The 24,416-nt window shown below is 37.3% G+C and overlaps 1 protein-coding gene across 5 annotated transcripts in view; it reads left to right on the top strand.

Annotated features, from left to right (window-relative positions):
- Window positions 1–22,965, top strand: part of LOC120417504 (organic cation transporter protein) — a 90,810-nt gene extending 67,845 nt beyond the window's left edge. For 3 of the 5 annotated variants that reach the window (XM_052709636.1, XM_039579581.2, XM_039579582.2), the window contains 9 exons: window positions 9,743–10,155; window positions 13,030–13,173; window positions 13,290–13,542; window positions 13,604–13,871; window positions 17,776–18,076; window positions 18,197–18,377; window positions 18,441–18,586; window positions 19,806–19,930; window positions 20,000–22,965. In XM_052709636.1, the coding sequence (XP_052565596.1) occupies window positions 9,743–10,155; window positions 13,030–13,173; window positions 13,290–13,542; window positions 13,604–13,871; window positions 17,776–18,076; window positions 18,197–18,377; window positions 18,441–18,586; window positions 19,806–19,930; window positions 20,000–20,027 (1,859 nt within the window). In that variant the 3' untranslated portion in view covers window positions 20,028–22,965. The remainder of the gene's footprint in view (window positions 1–9,742; window positions 10,156–13,029; window positions 13,174–13,289; window positions 13,543–13,603; window positions 13,872–17,775; window positions 18,077–18,196; window positions 18,378–18,440; window positions 18,587–19,805; window positions 19,931–19,999) is intronic. The other 2 variants (XM_052709637.1, XM_052709638.1) reach the window with 1 other exon arrangement.
- The last annotated feature ends 1,451 nt before the right edge of the window (window positions 22,966–24,416 follow it).

The raw sequence follows: 24,416 nt of genomic DNA, 5'->3' as shown, positions 1-24,416 counted from the left end.
GCCTAACAGAAATGAGGGTAAACAATTCTTTATGAGTTATTTCCAACAAGTGCTCCTTATTACGCCTGGCATCTTAACCAGCTGACATGTCTGCCTGTGTGGATCAATCGGACCGCGCACTGGACTCACAATCCAGAGGTCGCCGGTTCGAATCCCGAGGCGGACGATAAAAAATTCCAAGTGTAAATATAGGTTTTCGGTGCCCTCTCCCCGTGCCATACCTTCACACTTAGGAGACCCGGGAGGCGGAGTCTTGTCGCAAAAAGAACGATACACGCCTGTGGATCCGTTGACGAAACCGCAAGGTTTAAGAGGGCCACATTATACGGTGTTACGTCGATTCCGTTCCGTTCTTAACCAGCTGGCACTACTCTGGAGCAGGAACAAGATCATTTCAAATTTGACCACAAAGCAAATAAAGAATGCCCCAGGCCACAAGAGATGAATTTACATGACGTCAACTGAAATCAACCGAAAAATGAAAAGCCGGCCTCCCCTCCCCACTTCGCTCGCCTGAATTTCGGAAGGGGAGAATGTTGATGGATAGATTCCTGAGAGTATGCATGTGTGGGTGTGTAAAGTGTAGGTGTGTTGTTCATTCAGCCTCAACATTTTCAAGGTCGGATGGGGTCGATGGTGCGTTTTGTGGCAGCATTTAATTATTCCATATTTGAAGATAATTACCTTGGTTTATTACATCGTTTGAAGCCGACTTTAAAATAAATTACTCAAATTGATTTGGAGTTAAAACTCTCTATTCATGATAGGAAGTTGGTAACACATTGTAGGTAGAAATCAAATTTTGAACCCGAATGTCTACAGGTCATCAAATTTCAACCAAAAAAATTATAATCTCCAAAACCACACCAAAATTATTATGGCGTGAAAAGTGCAAACGTTGAACTCCGTCACTTTAGACGCTATTTATAACAGGCTGGGCAAGATTATTGCCGTAATTGGTTTTCGTCACGGATTGTTGGTGACGGGGTTGGGCTCCATGTCTCAAATCGCGTGATAACGGGGAGCAGGGATGCTGCTCCGTTTGAGCTATGTGTGGTTATCAAGTCAGAGGCTTAAAGCGAGTATGTTGATTATTATTATTATTAATTTTGTAACAGTCAGAATATAGTAAATCCGACACAAGCAGTGTTTACGATTACTTGCTTGTTGTGGATGCTAATGATGTTTGGCTATTCGGTTCGATTACAACTGATTTGTTGTTGAATGTCGGCTGTACTTTGTATCATTTCGAAAGCAATTTTAATATTTACTACGAGCTACTGAAATGACCACAATTGGTTATTGCGTTTAAAAGGAGAACTTGATTAGTAATTTACCTAGTTTTGTGATATGAAGATTAGATGTCCCTTATTTTGGACAAATTAAAAAAAGCTCCTAAATAGTTGGACGCCTTTGCCAGAGATAACTTGGGAAGGTCAGTTTTTGATATTGTGAGAAGATCGAAATATTGGGATGATCGGATAAGTTGTTAAAATAACAAAAATCAATAACAAATCAAATTTTGTACGAAGAATAACTTAAATTGTTATTATGTTGTTATTGCAATAACAAACCAATAACACAGAAGGAATCATCGAGGAATAACAAGATTTGTTATTTTGTGCGGAGAGGTGGAGCAGCATAATAACAAAAAATGTTATTGAACTGGTATGTCTCCATAACAAAAAAAGTTATTGTTTTGGTTTATTTGTAATTTGCAAATAAACCTGCAGTTGCCATAACTCCTCTGTACTAGTCAGGGCTGCAGAGTCGGGTACCTCCAAGCGACTTTGAATCCATACTTTGAAGACAACTCCGACTCTGGGTGCAGGATATAACGTCAACGACGACTTCAGCTCTCCAAAAATACCCAGCTTCAGAGATTCCGACTCCAAGTAAAATTTGCTGAAAATTTGCTGAATCCGATGCAGTCTCCGAGGTCTCACACCAGCTCGAGCTTCAACGTCAGCTCCGACTTCCTGGCTCTGTGAAAATAATAACAGTTTTTGTTATTCACACTTCAAAAATTCTCAATAAATAAATCAATTCCGTTAGGGAATATAACAAAATAAAAAAAATGAACTCTCAAAAATTAATTTTATCGGATTAATTTTAGCTTGAAACCCCATTTCATGGAGAAATAAATGACCCCGATGAAATTGGTCAAAATTATTTCATAGTTTCAGCCAATTTTAGTAAAATCCCTTAGGAGGTATATCAAATAATTAAAAAAATCAGCTTACAAAATTTCAACTTTAACGAATAATTTTAGCTTAAGGACCCAATTTCATGGCCAAAATAATGACCCTGACGAAATTGGTCAAAATTATCCCATAGTTCTAGCCAACTTTAGCAAAGTCCCTAAGGGGGTATATCAAATAATTAAAAAAAATCAACATTCAAAATTTCAACTTTTTAGAAAAATTTTAGCTTAAGGACCCCATTTCATGGCCAAAATAATGACCCTGACGAAATTGGTCAAAATTATCCCATAGTTCTAACCATTTTAAACAAAGTCCTTTAGGGGGTAATCACATAATTAAAAAAAAACAACTTTCAAAATTTCAACTTTTTAGAATAATTTTAGCTTAAGGACCCCATTTCATGGTCAAAATAATGACCCTGACGAAATTGGTCATAATTATCCCATAGTTCTAGCCAATTTTAGCAAAGTCCCTTATGGGGTATATCAAATAATTAAAAAAATCAACTTCCAAAATTTCAACTTTTTAAAATAATTTTAGCTTAAGGATCCCATTTCATGGCCAAAATAATGACCCCGACGAAATTAGACAAAATTATCCCAAAGATCTAAACATATAAACAAAAGAAAAAATAATAACAGATTGTGTTATGGACACTTAGAAACTTTTCCATTTGTGCGATTTATATGGTCATTTTATTTCTAAGTCAGTATACCGAACAAATAACAAATTTTGTTATTTTTTTTTTTAGAAGTAGTACTCAATGCTTCTCATTGTAACTTAGCTCACTCCATCACCAAGCGCACAACTTAACGCGTGACAGGTAGTCACTTCTGTTTATTCAATTAGCACAAGAGCAATTTTTACTGAATGAATTCAATTGAGTGAGTGACTGCGTGATCTCCGGCTCTGGCGACTTTAATTCAACTCCCAACTTGATACATTCTCACCATGATTGACAACCCTGTCGGGGCCTGATGGTGGTTGTGGGCGTCGGCAGACGGTGTACTGTCCGATCCATTGCAAATTGTATCAAAATGTGCTGTTCGATGGAAGTAGCATAATTCTCGTTCATCGGGCGGTTGGTTGGCTCACTTTGCAACAAACGGCCAGTCGGGGTGCAGTCGCGCAGATTCCGACCGCAGAGGGGCGTCTGTTTATTCTCGCGATTCAATTAGTTTCAACCAACCGGCACACACAATATCATGACAAGTGGGATGCTCCTTTGCGAGCGCAAACTACTGAATACACTGCGGCGGGGAGGGCGATTGCGGTTAGCCCTCTTTTGCACTTTCTGCGCTGGATTCACGCAGCTCGAATAGTCGATTAAAAACCCGGGGAATTGCATGTTGATCATGAAGAGGTATTCAAGATGGTTTTACCGAGCAATTTGTTCTTAATGTGATAATTTAATAAGGGAGAAAGTGACAATGTATGAAGTAATCCATTGCAAATTTCATTTGTACCTCCCGTCAATATGAATTTGGCATAGTGGAGATTGATTTAAGCAATTTATTCGATTATTAAAACAAGAAGTTTGGTTGAATTTGGTTGCTGGAGTCCCGAGTTATAATTACAAATGTTTACGGTCCACAGTAAAATAATATGTAAATTTGGACGGTTTAATTTTGGAAGGTTGAATATGACCTCTTTTATGATGTAATTTTACCTCAATTTAGACTGAAAAAGTGACATTCCTACAAAAAAGTGGTAAAATTACATATTTTTTCTGACATAACCTTCCCAGATGTAATATTACCATGATTTTTTTACTGTGTAGTCGAGCTGGTACTTGTGTCAAACGCATTCTGACCTGAAATCCCTTTGCCCAGGTGTCGCAATTACATCAATTTTCAGGGTGTGTCAAGATAGCACGACAAGATTGAAACGTATTTCATATGCAAAGTGACAACAAAGCACGGAGTTTTTTCGGTTTTTGTTGAAAATCTCAGGAATGAAATCGATTTTTTTGGGGATCTGTGAATGTCCAAAGGTGTGAGCTACACAAAATGGCGTTCTTAACTCAATTTGGCCAAAAATGCAAGACAGCGACGATTTGTTATACTAACCGATTCGAGTGTGAAAGAGAGAGATTTCAGTGTCGATAGTGATAAACGGTAGGAATTGAAAAGAGCACACGGTGTATTTTTTCGAGACCTCAAAAGTAAAAAATTCGGTATGTCTGATATTTGGCACGGTGAAAGAAGGGCTCTTTCCCGACATTATGCGGGGTCTACTGAAATATTTCGTCGGGGGGTCTAGAACAACTTTTTTTAAAGATTATTTTTCGATTTTATGGGATATTTTCGGGATATTTGTTCAAAAAAAAATCACAGAAGATCGGTGCATTCATGTTGATATCACTCAAATTTATTATCAATATGCCTTGGGGACTCTAACTAGCTAAACTAATATTTGACCTCCAATAAAAAAATCAAACTAAACATACCAGATTTCTAGCTTTCTTTGTAATTATCCCGAAATCCAAGCTGGAAATCCCTATACGACCAAAAATAAATCTTTTCTTTGTGCAATTTGTCATAAAATTATAGCAACACATTTCCCGGATACAAATTTGAGCATTAAACAATGCAAAACAATAGGTTCCAAAAATTATTTTTCAATTCTCTGTCCCTTTACACCAAGTTCCATAAAAAAGTATCAGCTTTGGTTCAATATAAGCAGAGATATGCCCAATTTCGTGAAATAAATAGTGCTTTTCTCAAAAATTTCTTTATTTAATTACCTTTTACATGATGGGCACTGCCTACCTAGATATTTATAATGATACACCCAAAGTTAAAGAACGAGGGGATAGTCCTCACGAAAAGAAACGTGAGGGAAATACTATTTTGCGTGAGTAAAGTCCTCTCGCGTGTTCATTCGTTCATTGGAACAGTTCATCCTATTGAGTGGCTTATGTGGACAAATGACCGCCAAGTAGTTACCGAACCATGGTGGCCCATACGGCAAAGGCACGGTTCAATATGCCAAAGGTCTTGGGTTCGAGTCTCGGTACTGGTACTTTTTTTTTGTTAGATGAACTTTTTTTGAAGATGAACCATGAGTAAAGTACTCTCGGTAATTTCGGGATTTATCCCCTCCGTCCACACACAGTACCATTTTACTACTGAATCGTGCTCTTTATCCTCTCGTATGCCGATACCCAGTTCTGGGTGTAATAATATTTTTTCGAAACATAAAAATTACAACAAGTTTTGACGGAATTCATGAAAATAATTCTATAGCATGCATTTCAAAACCCAGTGGACAGTGAAAGGTAATTAAAATAAGAAATTTTGGAGAAAGGCACTATTTATTTCAGGAAATTTGGGCATATCTCTGCTTATATTGAACCAAAACTGATACTTTTCTATGGAACTTGTTCAGAAAACTGTTTTTTACAATGTGGTTGATTTTAAAATGTTTTAGAATGTATTAGAGTGATGTGGCAGTGGATTGAAAAAATAAATAATCTATGTTTTGCATTGTTTAATGCTCAAATTTGTATCCGGGCAATGTGTTGCTGTAATTTCATGACAAATTGTACAAAGGAAAGATTTACTTTCGGTCGTATCGGGGTTGCCAGCTTGAACTCAGGGGTAATTTCAAAGAAAGCTAGCAATCTGGTAAGTTTGGTTCGATTTTTTTTTGTTGGAGGTCAAATATTAGTCAAATATACACTCAAACCCCGATGGTTTGACACCAACTGTTGTCAAACACTATCAAACGATTGTTTTGATAGTGTGCGTGAGCGCCGTGTAAAAAGTGACAGTTCGTCACTTTTTAGTTTGACTTTGACCAACCAACGGGGTACAAACTAAAAAAGTGTCAAACGAAAAAGTGACCAACCACCGGGGGTTGAGTGTAGCTGGTTTGTGTACCCAAGGCATATTGATAAGAAATTTGAGTGATATCAACATGAATGCACCGATTTTCTGTGATTTTCTTGAACAAATATCCCATAAAATCGAAAAACAATCTTCAAAAAAAAAAATTGTTCTAGACCCCCCGACAAAATATTTCGGAAGACCCCACAAAATGTCGGGAAAGAGCCCTTCTTTCACGGTGCCAAATATCAGACATACCAAATTTTTTATCATTAGTTTGTTCTAAAAAACATAACGTGAGCAGATTTGCATCGCGTTAGATTTGTGCTCGCGAGTGAATGCATCGATTTCTAAGCATTCTGGACCCCTTCTTTAATATTTTTTTCCCCGATAGTCAGCTTTCCAAAAGAAATTTTTGCTTAGCTCTCATTTTTAACACGCACACACATGACTATCATTTTTTCAACATTACATGGAAGCATGACGTTTTAAATGAGAGCTTGTTTTTAAAAAAAGTTTCGATTTAAATAAACATTTTGTGATTGATGCGGAGGATTGCGTTTGTAAAAATAAACAGATAGTTTCCGTTGAGTTGAAAGAAACAACTATTTATTTTTACCCAAATAAGCCGATCAAACGTAAACAAATGTATCAGTTAAAACAATCGAAGATATTAACCATTTCAAACGGAGAAACTACGTTGTTGTTATTTGTTTTTATTTGTTTGTCAGACCAAAATGATAACAGAAGAATTCATTAGTTTCTACTGGAAAAATGGTTTTGAAACTATAGAAATCATATTTTGAAAAACAAAACGGATAACATTAGGACAACAGAAATGTATGTTATTTTAAGGGGTTACATACATGTAAATCGGCAAAAATGTCAGAGGTTGGTATGAACACACACTTACATTTTTTGTAAATATGTTTTCAATGCATTAATAGTAGTTTATGCAACAAGTTGCAAAAAGAGGATTTTTTCAGCACGAGTCGTACATTTATCCAACGAGGTTCTTCGAGTTGGATAAATACGAAGAGTGCTGAAAAAATCAAGTTTTGCAACGAGTTCCATACAACATTTTTTGCAATTCCAAAAAACACACACTGAGTGAAATTTTATGTCAAATTTTCATGTATTTTGTCAATAAATCGTTTTAATCAAAAAAATGTTGAAAAGTGTTACTTTTCGAAACAAGTGCTGATTTGACTGATTGACCCATTTGAGTGCTGAAAAGTAGAACTTTTCAGCATTTATTTTGAAAAGTGTTGCTATTCGATTCAGTTATTTTTGGTACAGAAAAGTAGGCTATTTCGTCGTTCAAGAATGACAGGAAAAGTAAGTAGTTTCACGACGGAATTGCAAAAAGTATACATTTTCAACTTTTAACAAAACAAATTTGGAGACATTTGGTTGTATCATTGCCGAGACATAGCTATTTGAAGTAAGCAGTTTCAAAAAACGGGTGCCACAATATCTCAACACTGCTTCGACCAAATCGGCTCAAAATTTTGGTGAAGACTTGCTAAACCGGTTCCGTGTGCATGACGAAGGCCGATTTTCAAAAAGTTTATTTTAAAAAAAGTTAAAAATATTTTTATGTTTTTCATATTAAAAATCGTCAGTTTTTGATTTTTGTATTTTTTTAATAAGCTAAATTTAAAAATCGGGCTTCGTCATGCACACGGAATTTGTCTTGAGAGTCTTCATCCCAAATTTCAGCGTATTCAGTCCATACCATCTCGAGATATCGTGGCACCCGTAAATCAACTCTGTGTTTCGAGAAAAACGCTCACAAAGTTTGACAGTTCGCTTTGCGCACGGCAAAAATTCAAACTTAAATCGCCTGTTACCCAGTTGAATCATGAAATATCTTCATGGAACTTTCAGGAGTGATTTGAAATCATCTTTTTAGTGGAATTTACGATTTTGCCTTAATATGAAATTTTGAGATTTTTTACATTTACATTTTACCCTTTAAATAGGTTGGTTTTTTCACGTGTTATTGAAGGCGCAAGGTCATCCGAAAAAAAAAACTTTTTTTGCAATTAATCGAATCCACAGCTATGAAATGATTAGTTTTTGCATATCAATTTAGGATTGAATTCAATCATACATTTTCACCGTGCCTGACTCTGAACCACGTGAAACCGTGTTGGCACACGCTGCTTTTCGGGAAACCAAGTGTGTTTCGATTGCGGTTGTTTATCTGACCGCAACCGTTTAGTAAGTGTTCACAGCCAGCAGTGGGACTGCGGACTGCTTTCCGAAACGTTGAGAGGTTAGAGTAAGAATCCACAACAAACGGTTTACATTTGCTACACTGATACAGTTTCAGCTTAGCTGGGGACATGACATGGACAAATGTTTACTTTGGGGAAGAACAAATTGTCTCATTCCTAAAATAATTAAATTTGTAGCAGAAACCATGCACGGACAGAGCAATGTGTCATGCTTGGGCAACGTTCTACGAGGGGGTTGACAGATAATTTACAACCAAGACGATGACCTCCAGCAATTCAACAACCCCTGCTGTTGCTACTGTTGCTCAAGAAGCGAAAGTGCAACCGTGAGCATGGAACGCAACGTGGAAGGGCATCAGAGTTATGTGACTTGATTTGCATTAGATATCGTCCTGTGATGCTCTCTTGGCTCAGTTGAGATCAAGTTTGGTAAAATTGGCAAGATTTTTTACATAACTTTAATCGTCTGATTTAGAATGCTATAGTGAAAATAATAAACTAGAAAGTAATATGCGATTGTGAGTTACGAAAGCTACAATTCTTAGTCGTTGTACAGGTTTAATGTATGCATTAAGCCATATAATCTGATGAGCTGCCAGCCATGTTCCATTGGCGCCACTGAAAAGTAATTTGTTCAACACAACGTGCACATCTTGCATTGATCCAATTAAGGGGTTACATGTAAATCGGCAAAAATGTGGGAGGTTGGTATGAGGACACATTTAAACTTTATTTTTAAATCTGATTGCAAGATATAAGAATTTGCATTTCCATCTTTTAACAAAACAAATTTGGAAAAATTTGGTTGTATCCTTGCCGAGATATGCCACGATATCTCAACACTTATGTGAACAAATCGGCTCAAAACTTTGGTGGGGACTTGTTGAACCGGTCCCGTGTGCGTGACGAAGGTAGATTTTAAATAATTTTCAAAAAAGATAAGCATATTTTTATGTTTTTCATATGAAAAATCGTCAACTTTTGTTTTTTTTATAGCAAAGTTTTAAATTTGGTCATTCGTCACCTCAAATTTCAGCCAATTTGGTCCATCACATCACGAGATATCGTGGCAACCGTAAATCAATTCGGGTTTAAGAAAAACTCTCAGAAAGTTTGTCAGCCCACTTTGCGTATGGCAAAATTTTAAGCTTATTTCGTCTCTAACTCAGTTTAATCATGATATATCTTCTTGAAACATTCTGTAGTGATTGAAAATCGTCTTTTAAGTTGATTCGTAAATTTTCTGTAATATGAAATTTTGTGATTTTTTACATGTATGTAGCCCCTTAAATAATATAATGGCAAACAAATAAACAAAAATGACTTATTTTGTTAATAATTATAAAAAACTTACAATTTTGGATTAAGTGATCTTTTGTCAAAATACAAAATTTAAGCTAGATTTAAATTGAAATAGCATTCAATCGCTATAACCACAACCCTCTCATCTGCCTCCTTTTTTCAGTGAAGATGTTCAAGCTAAAAAGCACCTCCTCCGCCGCGGATGATGCGTCACCAGCCCGGGACGACCGGTCGGCGACACTGTACGTGAATCCGGCGGCCACGGGGACCACCGGCAGCACCAGTCCGTCCCCGTTGGCCACCACCCCAACCTCGAACAGCACCAAAAACGCCGCCGCCCCCACCAGCAACAATAGCAACAACAGCAGCAGCAACAACAACAATCACAGCGGCAACGGCAGTGGCAACAACAAATCCGGCAAGAGTCCCCCGGGGAAGCACAAAAATGCCGACGAGGAGTGCGACGTGATTGGGGACCTGATAGGCGATTACGGCAAGTGGCAGTTTGTGATGACATTTTTGCTGTCGCTGTTCCAGGTGCCGAACACGTTTCACATCTACTCGCCCACGTTTCAGGTGCGTTGATTTTCGTTTCTGTTTGTTTCGTGTATCGGAACATATGGGATTCAGACAATTGGTAAAGGTGGCCTACGAAACAGTGAGTTAAAAGTACTTAAATTTGAACCTTTCTATTGCATAGTTTCTCAAAAAAAATTATCAAAAATAGAATGAAATTCAAAAACTGCGCAATTTCACTTGGACAAATAAGCGATTATCGGCCTTTGACTAAAACTTTGCACAACTACCCTTTGCTTGCACAGGAGATGCATATTGCCGTTTGTGCGAATCGCATCAAAACTCCACCCACGTGGAAAAACAAACACAAAAAAAAATAACAGGACGATGAGATTTCGCAGCATCCGTTTTCCAATGTTGGTCGCTGTAACCGTTTCTTCTACGTACGTTGTTTATTACGTTCAAGTGACAAGCTATTAACGCGGATATCCGTCTGACAGGAGTTCGAGGGGATGGTGCGTGTTTGATGACACGTTGTGATCGCCCATCGAATGAATATTCATGAAGGTGATTATGGGATTATGCGTGTTGATTTAATGGTGATTCTGATACTTTGTTTTACGTTAATTTGATGTTGTTTCAATTAGTTAATGAGTGTCCTTCGCTGTTTTTTTTATTCATGTGATTTTATGAAACAGCCATTAACAGGCTTTTATACAATTTCTGGTTTCAATTTAAGTATAATTTCGGTTATAGACACCTGAATAAATAATTGCTTAAAATTGGTATTCAATCGGCAATTATCAGTCGCGATTAGAGCGTCCAATTTCCCGGGGTTACTGATTTCCCGGGAAACGGGAAATTTTCAATCAATTTCCCGAGAAATCCCGGGAATTCCCGGGAAATTTTAAATATAACGTCATGATTCGAAATCCGGACACTTAGTAGCATATCATTTTTGTTATAGCTGCCAAAAAATCATGTAATAAGTTGGAAATTTAGAAATATCATTAGGATGTAGTATAAACAGTCAGTTTCAAGAAAGTGCATGCAGAATATGTCTTTTCTAACAATTTTTCATCAGAATTTTAAAATTAAAATGACTAGTTGTGCTTCGAATCCCGGACACTGATAAAAGCTGATTCGAAATCCGGACACTTTTGCTTCGAATTCCGGACACTCGATTTTACTAAGAATCGCACAAATTTGGACTGAAATGTTAGTGAATGGCATTCTTTAGGTCTCAAATAAGCTGTTAACATCAAAACAATCGATAGTTTATATAAAAATTTGCTGGAATTTAAGAAAATCGAAACCATAAATTTCTGCTTTGCCTTCCCGGTGCTTCGAACGCCTATGAAATATTTCAAGTGAAATGTTTCGCATTTTTGGTAAACTTATTATTTTATTGTATTTAATTGTTTTGGTATTAACTACAGCGTTCAAACAAACTTTAAATAAAAGTTGATGTTGGAATTCATCAAATAACACAGTTTTGACATTCATAATGCGAACTTATATCCAAATAATTGATAAAACAAGATTAAGTGTCCGGGTTTCGAAGCGTCCGGGAATTCGAATCATGACGTTATATAATTTTTTCTGAACTTGTTTTCGATTAATATTATGCAAAAAATTGAAAAGACAGCGACTTTAAGGGTTAAAATAGGTGTCTAATAACTGCTTGACTGCATGTAAAAAATCAAACAGCTACAAGAAAAACATTTTTTTTAAATTGCAATAAATCAAGTAAAATAAATCCAAAAAGTATCTCAGGTATTTTTTAATGGGAAGTAGTTTTTTATCAAGTGAGTAAAATGAACCCATACTCAAAAATCAGAATTCTTTTAAACTTGTTTCAGAGAGTGTGGTTTTAACAATACCCATATTGGAAATGAAAAAAAAAAACATGCAGATATTATGTTTTTCATGTCAAATATCTTATCTATAATAAGTCATACTGGTTTCAGCTCTTGAACAAAATGGTACAGCTTTTTATTATTTCCTTAAGGCCATACTTCTCGTGTTTGTTTTACTTCAAGTTTTGAATAAATAACTTTTTTTCATTTTTGACACCTCTCAAACCATACAAAGTAGTCTTTTAATTATGTTTTTTAAGGTTTTATTATACCACATGATTTTCAGGTTTATAATTGACTTCGTTTGAAAGTTTTTTCATGGCACAAAAACGTAATTCAAATTGTACGAACATCTCATTTGACCATGGTTAATAAAAAATGAAAAAAAATAATCTCTATCTTACTTTGGCAGTAAGGGGTTTACATATTTTTTTCACGAAATAACACCAGTAATTCTGTAAAAAATCATATCTATATTGTAGTAAATCATTTTTATTATGCAAGATCCTTTTTCAGTTGCTTCAGAAATATTATCAGGAATAAATGTCGATATCAAAATTTTTGATAATCTGATACATATATGAACTTAACAATGAATATAATTGAACAAAATAATGATAAGTTTTTTCATCAATTTTTTCAGAGCATTTTCAAAATATTGGTTCCAAAAAGTTAATAAATTGTATGCTTCTGCTTGAATTTCGGGAATTCCCGGGAAATTTACAAATTTCCCGGGAAACGGGAAATATTTTTTTCCGGGAAATCCCGGGAATTCCCGGGAAATTTTTTCCCGGGACGGGAAATTGGACGCTCTAGTCGCGATTGTTCCCGTCGTTGTCACGGGATTTCAAGTCAATGAAGCATAAGAATTCTATACCGTTTTCAGCTAGTTGGCTCCTATTTACCGATCATCGCACAGTTCGTTAAGCTCGGCTTGGACAAAAGTCACAAAAGATTACGCCAGCGTGCTCCATAATTAAAGGATGGCTGTAATCACGGTTGTTTTCGTTTTCTTTCTTTTTTTCCCCCTCAACCTGCGGGCCACATCTCCAACTCCATCGCCGTTATCGCCCAGGCAGCAGAAAAAAGTCACTGGTGCCGACGGCCGTCGAACCTGAACGACACCCCGGTGGACCTGTGGCGGAACGTGACCCGGGCCCAGGAGGACTGCCGGATCCTGAATTACGACTGGAGCTCGCTTGACTCGCAACAGTCGCTGGTAGGTGTTGACTAAATCACACTAATTAGTAAACATACAGGTGACCTTGGTGTGAAGGTGTGTAATCGTCTCCGTTTTCTTCTTCATTTCTTGTGGCAAATCTTGCCATCGAACAGCGAAACCTAAGCCTGGCCGCTAATATGTCCCACGTGGCCTGCAGCTCGTGGGAGTTTGACATCAACGATAATCTCGGCAATACGTGGGCCTCGGAGTGGAGCCTGGTGTGCGACAAGGAATACCTCAAGGACGTCGCCGAGATGTTCTTCCTGGTTGGGGTGGCCACCGGCGGCATCACCAGTGGCGTCCTGTCCGACAAATTTGGCCGCAAAAAGATGCTGTTCATCTCGGCCGTACTGCAGGCGATATTCGGTAAGTTTCGTGGACGAAACCAACCCCGAATCCCATAACCTTTGTCCATTCCATCTCACAGGTCTAGCGCTATACTTTGTCAACTCGCTCGAGTTCATGCTGGCACTGCGTGCCCTGCTCGGCATCGTGTCCGTCTCGGTGACGTACGCCGGCCTGATCCTGGCGATCGAGTACGTCGACGGCAAGTGGCGAACCATCGCCGGAATGTACAACCTGTTCCCGCTGCCGGTGTCGTACATCATGATCTCCGGCATTGCCTACCTGACGCAGGACTACCGCAACCTGCAGCTGTGCATCGGCCTGCCCGGGGTGTTTCTGTGCTTTTTGTGGTAAGTCAACTCCGCTCGCCAGTTGAGCCGACTTAATTAGATTCCGCTGCCGGCGCGTGATCAAGTGATGAATGAATGTTCGAATTGTTCGACCATCCGGTGGAATAGTGAAGCTGCGCTCAACCTGGGTGGAAACTTTTCAAGAAGCTTTGCGTGACTACCCCATTAGAGTGATAATCGCCACCGGATGTTACGTGTGTGTTACGCCTACGATGTGCTGTAACTATTTGCACATCTCAAATCTGATTTCGCCATAATTTCTCAGCGAATAATTTATTTATATGGGCATTTTTACGATTTATTCAGAGTGGTGCAAGTTTAAGAAACCTTTTTTTGCCTTCCTCACCTTACTGAGGAAAGGCTATAAAATCACTCGAAAAACGAAATTCTTAATTTGACCTCCTAGACCCACCTTCATGTATACTTATCGACTCAGAATCACATTCTGAGCAAATGTCTGTGTGTGTGGTGGGATGTTGATAAAAAAAATTGCACTGGATTATCTCGGCACTGGCTGAACCGATTTGGACCGTATTGGTCTCATTCGATCCGTCTTGGGGTCCCATAAGTCGCTATTGAAAATTATAAAGTTTAGTAAAGTACTTCAAAAGTTATGCTAAAAAAACGATTCTAACAAAAGTCCGGAAGATTGTAAAAAGGGTGGTTTTTGTAAGAAACCCTGTCATGTTATACATTTTTAGAAAGGTATTCGAAAGACCTTTCCAACGAGTTCAAAAGATTGAAGATCTGACAACCCTTTCAAAAGTTATAAGCACATATGTGGAACTTTAGGTTCAAAAACGGGGACAGTACAGGTGCTGCCTCTCGCGGTGGATAGCTTTTCTACCAGTTTTTATGGCAGTTTTGCACCGATGGGTCGTCCATAGTGCGTGTACTAAGAATATTTTGAATTTTATAAAATTATTAATAGTAGCAAATTATGTATTATAAGTTTTGAATAACAGCACGTATTTCCATCCAGCAAATAATGTTGACTCAACAGCACTTCGGCGTGAAATTTAACTACATCATTTTTGACTGAACTCTTGTAATAAAACTCGGACACTTTTGAAGGGCTAAAGATGACTGCCAAATCACGCTAAAATTGGCCAAAAATGGTTGATTTTTACAATGTCATATAATCGTAAACAGATACCGGCTACATGAAATATGCATTGACCCCTCGTCCGATCAAAACTGGTATATTGAGAAGATGTTTCAGGTAAACAAAATCGCAGCAAGCCATGATTTGAATTTTCATGTTTCTTCTCGCACGCCTCTCGTGTCAGCCGTTTGTTTTTGCAATTTATATACTTTTCATGCTCCAAAATGCCGGGAAAATCTGTGCAGTTAAAAATTGCATGTTCAATAATCATTCTATTCCTTTGGGAACAGGTATTTAGCTAGTGCTGGTAAAATGGCTTGAATTCTGTGACATCGAACAAAAATAAGGGAAGACGTCTTCCAATCCCCCATTCGCAATATCAAAATCTGCTCCTTTCCTTTTTATAACTACGATTTTATCAACCCATCAGTGAAATAACGAGAATGAGCAAGCTTTAACTGTTGAAGAAGAGCATACAAAATGAAGTGTTGACAAAGAAATCGCGCCACTAAAGCAACATAATCTCCACAAGTCGATCATGTTTGGAAACATTGCTTGAATTACGCAGAATTGGTAGATAAAACGAAAACAAGGTCTATCTGTTAATCTGCGAGTGATATAAGAGATTCTAATTTGACAGTTGTTTATGCTGAGTAGGCTGTGACTAGCTTGGACAAATTTACATTATACCAGCGGCAGAGCTCAACAATCGTCCCACTTTTTGGGCTGACAGGATGTATGGAGTTCCAACCATGTGACTTAAGTGTTATTTATGAACTTTCTAGAGGCCGGATCTCATACATTTCGATGAAAACGTTGTCCGGATCTATCATGCAACCTGTTGTTTAATAGGTAATCAAAAACCTTTCCAACGAGTTCAATAGATTGCAGATCTGCCAACCCTATCAAAAGTTATAAGCACATAAGTGCCCTGAATCATGAAAACTGACTACCCGATCTGATGGTATGAATAATGAATCAAGTTGATAGAACACTGAAGGTCCGCTCTTTTGTATCTATTTTGGATAGCATTACCCTCTAAATGTAAGGAAGGCAACAACCACCTAAGGGTGGATTAAGTAACGTTTTATTTTGTTTTATTGCTTGTATTGCGTTATATTGTACCAATGAATGATTTTCTTGAAGATTTTCAGCTTATCATTCACTATCCGAATGTTTTTTTTTTAAGGCAAAAGGCTGGAGTTGGTCTCTACCTTGTCCATTTCTTCACTTTGAAAGATTTCTTAGATTTTGCAAAATTACAACATTACAAAATTCATTCCCATACATTTTTAATAATTTTGGCAATCGTAATTCGGAATACCTAATGAGTAGGCTTAGTGATTTTTCACGCTCGAAAATAGCAAATTTCACGGGGACCTCAATTTCAAAACACAAAATTTCACGCAAATTTCGCGGAACGTGAGAAATGTTAAAATAATTCTGAAAATCTTATGCTAAAATCACAGAAACTACTTTTTATGCTTTATTATATAATATTCTTCAATAAACTAAAAAAAATCTTCACTAAATTTGAACGTGACACAAAAAAATCTCTCAATTTTCAAAAAAAAAATCCACCTGGTTGATGGATGGGCTCTATTCATATTTTGAAACAAATTGTAGGACATGCGTGTTCTCATTTATTGAACTGCTTTTTTAATATTCGACTAATAAAGCTAACAAAATTTCGCAGATTTGCATATATGTATATCAAAGCAAAATTTTACAATCTTGTCCAGCCATAATGAGTAAAATAGTTTGAATTTTCTGCGACATTTAGCCCAATCAAAATATTTTTTAAGGTTTTCATCTCTCTTTTCAAAAACTATATTTAAAATCAATGGACAAAAATGATATAATTTGTAACGAAATCTAATTTTTTATTCAAAATTAGAACAGAAAACAAAAAAGGTGGTATTTTTTAACTTTGACGGGAATCATCAAACCAATTAATCAAATGTCGTTAAAATTAAACAGGACTCAGAAAAAAATCTGAAATGTTTTTTAAAGGTGATTTGAATTGAATTTTGAATAAAACAAAGCTTGATTCTTTTAATTACTTTTGAAATCATACCTTTCAAATAAAAAAGTAATAAATGTTTTACCAGAACGAATGAAAATATTACTAAATTTAGTTATTTTCTTATCAAGCTTTTCAATTGAAAACTAACAAAATTTACTTCAAAAGTCTTTATGATTTAAATATTTTTTATGATCTTATTTGAAAAAAAAATATAAAAGAAAATTGATAAATTTCAAGAATTTCACGACACCGTCAAAATTCACTAATCCTGTATTAGTAATTTAACAAGGAAATCACTCGCTTAATTCTACAGTAGTTCTTAAGATTATTTTTATTTCTATTTAAATTTGATAAAATATTTTGAGAAAAATCGTTACAGTTTCACACAAACATAAAATTTCACGGGATTTCGCGGAAAAATCCAAATTTCGCGGATTTCACGCTGTCCGCGAAATCGTGAAATTTCACTAACCCTACTAATGAGGCAAATCCAAATGAAACAAAAAGCGTCCCCAACTCAACGGGTTTAAACCACCCCGTTGCAACCCCGTAAATTCTGTCAACCCATTGCCATTGCGATTGACTACTGACAGCCAACCAATTAGACGTGAATTTGGCGAGGAACGTGGTAACAAGAAACCAATCACGTAAACACCCACGTGAACCACTTGTCCCGCTTGTTTTTCTTTACTTTACAAACGTGACAGCGCCCGCTCGGCAGAATCGCGCTCTATTTTTGGGAACCAATTTCAACGGTTTTTTTTTCGTCCCAGGTTCGTACTTCCGGAGTCTCCGCGGTGGTTGCTGTGCAAGGGTCGCATTGCCGAGGTCAAGGAGATTGTCAAGAAGGCGGCCGCCTTCAACAACCGACCCCTGCCGGATAACCTGGACAAGCTGTTAAAGCCCCCAACGGACGAGGAAGAAACGGGGGCCGGCGTGTGCGAACTGTTCCGCACCAAGTATCTCCGGCTGGTGACGTTCTGCTTTCTGTGCATCTGGTTCACCATGAATCTCGTCTACTACGGGCTGGTGCTCAACATGAACAGCTTCGGCGGCAACATCTATCTCAACTCGGTAAGTGTTGCGCGACACATGTGCGTTGCGACAGTGGCCTGAAGTTAGGCAAATCCTGATTGTCGCGCAACATGTTCACAAAGACCCGTATCCACCAAGCTAATAATAATCTTCTTTCAGGCTCTAGCTGGACTGGTCGAAATACCAGCCATCGCCCTGGCAATGTACATCATCAACCGAACCGGCAAGAAGTGGCTCTTCTGTGCGACGTTCTTTGCCTGCTCGCTGGCGTGCCTCTGCGCTGCCGTCGTGGAGGGAAAGCCCGAATATCTGACGCTCAAGATTACCTTCCTGATGATTGGTTGGTGCATTTGAATGGCGGAGTGAATGTCATGGCTGAGTATTGTTTTTATTTTTTTTACAGGAAAATTCACTATCAGCGCTGGTAACACAATTATGCCGGTTTACACGGCGGAATTGTACCCGACGGCGATCCGGAATGTTGGCGTCGGAGCGTGTAACTTGGCGGCAGGATTCGCCCTTGTGCTTACTCCATATCTTTCCATGTTGGTAAGTAAAATTAAGGAATTGATTTATATTACAGAACTAAAGTCAACTTTTCGATGATTTTTATTAACATTCCAACTCCCAACCCCTGAAAAAAGTTGGAACGGTAAATTCAACTCGCTGGTTTTCGGGTATAATTCAACCATTCGAGATGAATCTTTTTTTCTAGTGATTTGTAAGGATATCTGGATGATCCTGGAAGTTTTCCGAATTCGTTTTTAATCAAATCTGTAATTTTTGCGATCAAAAACATCGTTTCAAATTTTTTTGATTCTCGTGTAAAAAAAAATCGCCCAGAATTCCGTGCGTTCGGCACTGGAATGCCGAGATTTTACGGTGTTCGCTTTGTAAGCGAATAGTTCTGGGTTCGATGCCCATCTGCTCCCAACGAGAAAGTTAAGAACACATAAATTTGAAATTGAACGAAAAATCAAAGTCGCTCGAGGCGGGGTTCGATCCCCCGTCCTTTGGATTGGTAAGCAAAAATGCTAACCACTAGGCCATGACGACTTGGTGAGCTTTGATTGGAATTAGGAATACGAGCGAGTTGTGGCGCTATAACCACGGCAAATAGAGTGTCCAGGGCATTCGTGGAAATACAATGTCCCATCCCAGAGGGTCCCGGAGTACCAAACCTTCTTAGCATGGTGCTCTCAACGAATACAACCAAAAATCTCGGAGCGTATGGTGGTGTGTCCCCACGCTTCTTCCTCCCCTGTCGATTCAGAATTGTGTTGTTGTTCGAACACTCTGTGCTCAAACTCAACCCAATTACGAGTCATCTCTGCGATACGGCTTTACGCAGTAGGCCTGGCCGCTTTAACGCTTGTGATGTTTCAATGCATTTCAATGCAATGGCGCACTACAAATGTTAATAAATGACAAGAAGAGTGCTAGGCGTCATCTAACCTAAGGCACTCTCCAGGATCCCTTCGAAAGATTGGCTGCGCTAGGGTCTGATTAGATTAGATTAGATTAGCAAAAATTACAGATTTCATCAAATCGAGTTTTGCAAAGTTTTAGGATTATCTAGACATCCTTACAAATATTAGAAAAAAAAAATCGTCCCAATTGGTTGAGTTATGACCGAGAACCAGCAGGTTGTAGGCTTGGGTGTCCGTGTAAGTTGGAATTGTGTTGGACGTTCAAGTGTCAAAATGCCATAATTTAAACATGATATAATGTCATCTAATCTCTTAACCAAATTCTCTCCCTCCACCAGCCAAAGATCGAAGACCATCTGTTGATGTCCCTGCTGACGGCGTGGTGTATCTTTGGCGCTATTGTGATTGTGTTCCTGCCGGAAACGATGCAGCATCATGAACACGAGGAACGCGATGACGACAAGTAAGTACGGCGTATGACTTTATGAATTCGTTTTAGCATTGAAATATATTTGTTTATCAATAATAACAGAGATGTCGACACAGAAGTGGTGGCCTAAGGATGTACATTTCGATGTGGTTACAATTAGATGGTTGCCAAGATGAACTTTAGAGCGAAATCTATACTACTGCCATAACTAGGAGTCGTTTTTGAGATGAAAGTATTTTCAAAGAACTGTGAGAACCTGTGAGTAAGAGTACATGAAATTGTTTATAACTCGGAAATATCCGGACGACGGCGAGGACGACGAGCGGTGTTTATGTAATCTGTCAATTGAGGGTAGTTTTTATGCAAGAAACCAATGGAAGAAATCGCTTTGCTCTCTTGTCTTACATTCATATTGGAATGTAACAAAAAGTTGTGTCAAGATCACAAATAAAACGGAAGCATTTAAAAGAACGAAAGCAAGAGATAGTGATGCAAGAAGACGATACTGTTTAAAATTATTCGTTGCCATAATGAACGAAAACAATAGCCATTACCAGTTTTAAAATATTCTCACCAGATATTAGACACAGACTCCCACTTCAAAGGCACACAACAGATAACAAAAAATAGCTGACGAATTTTTCGGGAACTCGACTGGCTGGTCCAGTGAGATTTTTATATACACGCTATTTGAATAATGTACACAAGGACTATTATTTACAAAACAGTTTATTGGAGAATGTATACGTTGATCGACATACAGCCACACCTACAATAGTCTTAAATGAAAACAAATCACACAGCACACATGCAAAATGTTATTTATGTTTGAGTCTTCGATGTTTCATGTCCATTTTTTTGTTTGTATGTTTTGCGGTGCAATCGGAAATTTGATGTATCATGAAGGTCGTTTTTTTTTCTAAATGCAAAATCCGATCATTCGCTGTTACTTTGAAAGGTAAATTTGATTTAAATAACTGATTTTTGGAGCAGGTGTGACCAAATGGTTACGCTGTTCGCTTTGCAAGGGAATAATCATGGGTTCGATCTGCTCCAGCCATCCATCGGATGGAGAAGTATTTGAAAAATATGCGTCAATTCTCAGTGAGTTTAAACAAAATAATCAATTTTTCGTTATTTTTTGCGTTGAAAAACCGTTAGATTTTTATTTTGATAAAACATCATCCGTTTACGGATGGAACTAATAGGGAAAACAAATCTAGATTTTATTGAAAAGGTTCTATGAGCTATTGTCTTTCATATGGTTATAGGACCTATTAAAAAAAACTCTAGAAATGTTCTTTTATCTGTATGATTTCGCATTTCGAAATTCAATGACAGTTTTTACAAGCGTTTACATCTGAAATTAAATAATTATCAGCTAAGTAAGAAGTAAGCATAAAAACCGATTAGAATTTTTACAAGGTAATCTATTTATATAGTGAGAATCGGTAAATTAGATGGATGAATGAAACATGATCTGGTTATTAAACTGTCAAAGATCCAAGAATAATGCTCATTCGTTTGAAAAACTCCCAAATCTGCGAAGTATTATAATTTTTTCACAAAGCTTTATTTTTTTTTTTGATCAGACGTAAAACCTTTTTTTTGCTTTAAATTGTATTCCTAAATATGGCTGGAAATTTGTTATTTAATTTAATGCTCAATTTTGTGGTTTAACATTTTTCAGTTTGTCCCTCATTGGTTTGATGAACTCAAACTAAAAATTGACTTACTGTCACTTTTGACACGATGCTTACACACACTATCTGATCAAATATTTCATAGTGTGGGTTTGAACGCTGGGTGTCAAATAAAATCAGAAACAGGTTTAAAATTTAACATAGGTTTTCCTATCTATTATGCGGTGTTCTGTAAACTCACATTTGACAAATCGATCAATTCGGCAAAAATACACTGAAATGAAGAATTATACATGATGAACTGCCAAAAGGCGAGCCCAAAAGGCGTTTATCAAATCGTTTGTTTTTGCTGAGAAAACTGTTTTATTTTGCTGTGTAAAAAGGTGCATACGTCCCTTGATACGAATTCATGCGACATCACAACCGTTGCACTGCAAACACAAACATGTTGCATTTAGAATGTTGCAGCTCCCGAATGGGGACGCACAGTAGATTTACAAAACTGGCAAAAAAACGCTCGAAATTTATGGGTAAACAAGTGGAAACAGAAAAAAATATCAAGAAATATTATATCAAATCAATGTCTCATTGTGATAAATCAACAAGTAATAAATCAACCAGATACTAGGGCTGATAATATACTGTAGCGTCGCTTTAAATGTTTTATAACCTCCCCAAATCCCATATCGCAATCTGTGAAGAGGAATCAAAATGTGTGTCTGTGTAATTAATTGTAGTTTCTGAAAGTACTTAAAGTTGTTGGATGGAGTAGTTGTTAGCAAACCTGCAGTAGGAGTTTTGTTTTTCAGCAACGAACCTAGGCGAAATGTGAACATTGAAGTTGTGTGAATGCTGAAAGTATTGTACGTTTGAGTTGAGATTGTGCAAGGTGATGAAATCATAATTGTATTGAAACCATATTTGATATATGCAAATTGTTACCAAGAAAAAAGAAGAAAATTTTTGGTTAGATTTTAGAACCCTTGCTGCTTCAATGTGTAATATCAGTGTGCTAAATCTTGTAATGGTAACGAAGGTGAAGAACGAATGATTATATCGCTGTTGAATTTGTTTAAGAGCATTTATGGTAAGCTGGAACGCGCACCTGACTCTCGTTCCGACAGTGAATCAACAATATTCAAATATATCTTTAATTTGGTGTACAGTGTCACATGCTACGGTACTTAACTTAAGGTTGCGCTGAATTGTGTATTTATACGTTGGATAAGTTACAATACCTTATCAGTAAATCATCTCCCATATTACAAAACGCCCCATTTTTCAAACAATGTATGAGATTGTTACACAAAGTATGTACATAACCCCATCTCCATTGATTGTAATGCCAAAGGATCAAACAATCGGTAAGAGCTATACTAAAGCAAACTAGGTTAAAAACTCTAATAAATGTGCTGTAACAAAGATTTCCCCCGGTTTACTCAATCGATCCGAAACCACCCTCTGCAATATATCACACACTTAGCCGTGTCTAAAGGTGAAACACGATATCGGGAAACCATCTCGAACTGATTGATTGATTGTCACCTGTATAATAGCGTCGTGACGGTTTTGAATACTGCAAAAATTAGTAAACCTAATGAGCGTCACCTAGATCTTACGTGCAGTTTGAATAGTTCTTCGTGCCGCATACCCTTTTGTAGGGAGAGACTCAAGCAATTGTGACCAATTACGATTGGCGACGGGTATGGCCCTAATTAGATGCTTCATTAAACGGTGTGTTTAAGACCGCGGTCAATGTGAGACAACTTTTCCAGCGGCTGTCCATTTTGCAGACGGTGCGCGCGTGCTCTGTTCTGCACGGTTGTGATTTATGGGAAGTAATCGTGCAAATCTGTAACGGGTGGTCTAGATGGATTTGATCGATAGTTTGCAGATTGTTTTTGGATACTAATTGTTTTTCATATGAGATGCTGTGTAGTGTAACTAAACTGAGTTCATCTTAAAAATGTGTAGGTTGCTATGGAGCAATTCCATGCCAAATAGGGAATCGGTTGTACCCGACCCTCTCCGATTTCAATGAAACTTTGTAGTCATGTTATCCTTTGCTTATATAAGCCATTTTTGTGTATATGGAGCCAGTTCCACTCGATAATGACATTTGAGAAGGGCGTAAGTGTTTTAAATATTTTTGTAATTCGGAATTTAAATATTTCTGTATTTCGAAGCCGTTGCATCGTATCAAAAAGTGGTCAAAGACAAACTTGTAGGAAATTTGACGGGCTTTTCGATAAAAATACACTGAAAGAAAAAAACACCCAACTTTTATGAGATTTTTTGATTTTAAGTTTAAAAGTCAAATTTGAGGGGGAGCCCACAATTTTTTTTCGTTCAAAATTTTTGTGAAGATAGCCTAAGATGTTACAAAAAGACTCACGAAAAATGCAGGATGGAGCAACTCACCTAAAAAAATACAAAAATCATTTACTGAAACTGTTTTTTTGAAAAGTGCTCTAAACGTCAAAATTTTCAAAAACTGAATACGGGAATCGATTCTCCAGACAATTTTACATAAAAGTCTTCATATTGACCATTGTCCTAAGTCCAATCCTTGTGAAGTTACAGCGGTTTTAAAAATAAAAATGTAGAAAAAATAGGTTTTTTGATGGTTTTTGGCAATTTCTATATGACAGACTTGATTTTTCAGTCTCGTAAATATTTTTACCGGAAAGCTCGTCCAATTTCCCATAAGTGTGTCTTTGACCACATTTCAATTGGATGTATGGGCTTACAGATATAAGCTAATTTACTATCCAGGTTACTATACTACACTGAAAAAATATGATGTTTTCAATTATGAGCAATGTAATTAGCTTATATCTGCAAGCTCATACATCCAATTTAAATGTTGTCAAAGA

Source organism: Culex pipiens, chromosome 3, assembly GCF_016801865.2.
Source record: "Culex pipiens pallens isolate TS chromosome 3, TS_CPP_V2, whole genome shotgun sequence".
Lineage (NCBI taxonomy): Eukaryota > Metazoa > Arthropoda > Insecta > Diptera > Culicidae > Culex > Culex pipiens.
Note: the sequence above shows the minus strand (reverse complement) of the source record. Positions and strands in the feature narration are given on the sequence as shown.